Source organism: Terrapene carolina, unplaced genomic scaffold, assembly GCF_002925995.2.
Source record: "Terrapene carolina triunguis isolate 2854851 unplaced genomic scaffold, T_m_triunguis-2.0 Scaffold30965, whole genome shotgun sequence".
NCBI lineage: Eukaryota > Metazoa > Chordata > Testudines > Emydidae > Terrapene > Terrapene triunguis.
The window spans coordinates 1-4324 of NW_020695316.1; the positions used below are offsets into that span (position 1 = coordinate 1).

At 46.6% G+C, this 4324-nt stretch overlaps 1 gene segment (V, D, J or C); it reads right to left on the bottom strand.

Moving 5' to 3' along the window:
* Positions 1-3267: 3267 nt before the first annotated feature.
* On the bottom strand, positions 3268-4080 carry LOC115271492 (the record flags this gene model as incomplete). The annotated part of the segment is given in 2 exon segments: positions 3268-3617; positions 4072-4080. Coding segments are annotated over 2 exon segments (359 nt in total), but the record flags the coding sequence as incomplete, so codon positions are not given.
* Between the last annotated feature and the right edge of the window lie 244 nt (positions 4081-4324).

The window sequence follows — 4324 nt, forward strand, 5'->3', positions numbered from 1 at the left end:
TTTTGCTGGTTCAGAGCTCTGCCTATACAAACTCTTCCCTCCACACAGCAATCAGATCCAGTGTATCCCTCTCCATGAATCTAAACTCTAAATTTAACCCTATTAGTAATCTCAAACCTTAACTCTAACTCTAAATCTAGAGCGAATCTTAATTCTACATTTAATTTATGGTGGGACTTTCACAGAAGGATCAGAGGAGTATTGGGCCCTGTCTTATTCAGTGGGAGCCGCACCTGTAGTGAAGGATACTGCTCCGTGTAGGAATGTGCTACTGGTAGCACTTTCCAGCACTTATAGACTGTTAGAAGCTGCAAATGCCTACAGGTAGCAGTTTCTTGCACTATAGTGTATGTGAAATTGCTATGTGTAGAAATGTGCTATCTGTAGCAGTTAGTGATACATATAGATTGTAAGAAACAGCTTCTGTAAAAAGATGCTACTTTATTTGTACATGCTTGAAAACTGTTACCATATTTCTATGCCATTATCTCAATCCTATGCCATTCTCTCAATCATGAAGATTTTGAACAGAAACATCCAGAACTGATCCCTGGAGAACCCCACTTGTTATGCCCATCTGATTTATCATTATGTCCATCTAGGTTTCATTTCCATAGTTTGTTTATGAGAAGGTCATGGAAGACAGTATCAAAAGCCTTACTAAAGGCAAGATGTACCACATGAACTGCTTGTAGGCTGGTTACACTGCTAAAGAAAGCTATTGGGTTGGTTTTACATGTGAGACTGCTTGAAATACCTTTTTTAACAAAGTTGGACCTTTCGCTGCTGCAAGTAGCACAGTCCTACAGGTAGCATTTTCACACACACATATGTGTATGAAATTGCAAACTATAGGGGTGTGCTCCCTGTAGCACTGCCATGTGATGAAGCTAATTCCTACAGAGAGCAGTTTCTCAATCCACTGGTATGTGAGACTGCTCTCTGTAGGAATCAGCTACATCCCATGGCCTTTTTTTAGCAAAGTTGCACCTCTCACTGCTGCGGGTTGTGAATTCTTACCATTAGCAGTTCCTGAGAGCTGCGAAGGGCCGTACCCGTTAGCCTTGTGGGTGGACAGTGGGATATCTATTCATGGTGTACCTCACTCTGAATCTATACAAGTGCTTCTGGTGAGTCCCCTGAGTGCTGAGGCCAGGAGTGCAGGAGGCATGCACACAAGTGACATAGTAACCATAGTGACTTGATGGTGACATAACTTGAGTGAACCCCCACTTAAACTGTAGATATGGCCTTAGATCTATGAAATGTTTGGCAGTATGAGGGTAGACTACGATTCATGCAGGTGTTTAGGCTCAAGGCATTGGAACTGGCCTTACTACACCCTACAGGCTCAGGAACAAAGAGGCGCAAAACAAGGTATCATTTATTTATTACAATTTCTTGACTCGAGGGTGTATAACTCATGATTTTAGAATTCTTGTGGTTGTCAAGGTATCTTGGGGTTGTAGAGGTGTGTTCATTATATTTTGAAAGGAAAAACTAGGAGTGGGTTGAACAAAGAATTAGATCAGTCCCTCAGGATAAGTAGATTGGCTATTAGCCAAGATAATCAGGGATGCAGGCCCATGCTCTGCATGTCCCTAAAATGTTCTTTGACTGCCAGATGCTGGGAGTGGACAATGGGATGGTTCAATGAGTCATTGCCTGGTCTGATCATTCCCTTAGAAGCACCTGGCATTGGCCACTGTCACAAGACAGGATGCTAGATTAGGCGGACTATTGGTCTGATCACCAATATTTACACCATTGGTGGATTGACTCAAAACAAAGTTTTGACGATAGGCCAGAAATTCAGTCAGAGCGGAAGTCAGATGATCCAACAGAATAAACATCTGCTCTACAAATGAGAAGAAAAAATTAGAAGAAAAAATTCAGGGAATCCCAGCAGCAGATAAGACAACTTGGGAAACTGCTCGGAGACTCTATGCATTCAGATACAGTGATAAGGGATTCTTTGTTTCTGAGGGGATATGTGTAAAATGTTTCACTGAATTAAGGCTCAGGGATGATTTACACTGGCAAGTGACAGCGCTATAACGTGCTGGCTCAGGGGTGTGAAAATCTCCCCCCCCCAGCGCAGCAAGTTTGAGCGCTTTAAAGCACTAGTGTGGACAGGCTCGTCTCTCGGAGCTCAGAGCTAATCCCCAGTCAATTTCCACCTCCTGCTCAGACCCTGGGCACCCCCTGCTCCGATTCGCCCCCTTTGCCCCTTTTTAACCTCTCTAAATAGCAGTCAGCAGATTTCACGGCTAATAAGGGCAGGGTGAAGGGCAGTGGCTTCAGCAGCTGTTACTGAGCATGCTCAGTTCGTGTGAAGTTACAAAAAAGCCACTTTGCTCAAATAAAAAAGCCTCTTGCCCCTCCCCCCCAAGTTATTTTGCCAGGCAGTGGTATCTCAATGCCACTGGGGTAACTGCTGCCCCCTCTGCCCCTGCCTGGGACGGGTTTTGCCCTCTGTCACCCTCTGCCAGCGCCTCCCTCCTGGGCTTAACTTCGCCTCCTCCCCCCATTCCTGATTTTACACTTTAGCCCCTCCCCAAATGCTGCCTCCAGCTGCTTGACCCCCCAGACCAGTAAATTTCCACCCCCTGCTCAGACCCTGCCCCCTCCTCTGATTCGCCCCCTTTGCCACTTTTTAAGCCCTGTCAAAAGCAGTCAGCAGAATCCTACGGGTATAAGGGCAGGGTGAAGGGCAGAGGCTTCAGCAGATGAACTGAGCATGCTCAGTACGCTGTAAGTAGCACATTTCTACCTTCCCTACACCCGCCTGGCCACAAGGTGTAGGCGCTGCTCCCCGACATGAACCGCAGCGGCCCCAGGGTGCCCCCCGTGCAGGACGCGCTGCTGCTGCCAGGGCCGGCTCTAGGCTTTTGCCGCCCCAAGCAGGAAAAAAAAAAAAAAAAAGGATGGCCGGAATGCCCCTGAAAATGTGCCGCCCCAAGTGCGTGCTTGGTTTGCTGGTGCCTAGAGCTGGCCCTGGACACACGTTTCCTACAGCTTGCTTCCTGGCACACCCAGCTTCTTCAAGGGTTGTGATTGTTCTGTTCCCCTTCTCCTCCAGTTCAATTTGACTGTGTCCCGGGAACAAAGTGAAAAGTGATTTAGGCACTTAAGGTTCTAAATCCCATTCGCTTTCACTGACTCTAAGTCACTTGGGGATAATTACCCAGAGTCTGTTCACAGGGGTAACCATTGCCCAGGGTGGCTGAGGGTTCCAGTGTTAGCAGGAGACCTGGATTCTCTCACGGAGGGTTTTTGAATTGCTGGAGATGTGGTTTGTGTCACTGTGTCCATAGCACAGTAATACGTGGCTGTGTCCTCGGTTCTCAGGCTGCCCAGCTGGAGATAGGCCGTGCTTATGGAGGTGTCCCTGGAGATGGTGAATCGCCCCTGGAAGGCCTGGGCAGAGCCAGTGCTACCTGTACTGGGGGTGATATATCCTACCCACTCCGGTCTTTTCCCGGGAGCCTGCCGAAACCAGTCAATGTTGTAGCTGGTAAAGGTGTAGCCGGATGTTTTACATGTCACCCTCACAGACTCTCCAGGCTTTTTGATTTCTGCTCCAGACTGGGTCAGCTGGATCTGGGAGCTGACACCTGTAAATGAGTAACAATAAGGAAAAAAATATGATTAATTTCTCTCTTTTTTCCCTTCTTTTCCCAGATTTATCCTTCTATTGCTCCCTGCACCATAGAATTATCTGAGCTCCTTGTGTACTTATGAATTTATCCACACAACACCCTGCTAAGGTAGGGATGTGCTGTTATCCACATTTTACCAATAGGAGACTGAGTCACATGAAGATTCAGCCTGGGATTTTTCAAATGCCTAAGGGATTTCAACACCTAGCTCCCAGTAAAACCAACAGGAATTTGGCACCCAGATCCCTTAGGTCACTTTTCACATTAAATGACTGGTTTCAAGTCACATGTGAAAGAAACAGGATTCAAACACAGAAGACTGGGACTCAATAATTCTATCTTAATCATAAACCCATCCCATGCTACACCTGCTGTCCTAACTAGCTGCTTGTACGTGTGCACCACTTACCTGAGAACACTGCCAAAAGGACAAGGAACCCCAGACATGTCATTTTAATTCTACCCAACCACCTTGTGTGGTGCAACAACCATAAACTGTCTGGCTGACCCGGCAGATTTCCAGTGAGGATCAGTCGCTCTCCTTTATCAGGACGTTTTTCTGCTTCATTTGCATGTGGTCATTGCTAAAGCATTTGAATAAACCTCAGCTGCACCGACCTTGGCAAATAAATAACCTCAGAACCGAGACTGACAGACTGATA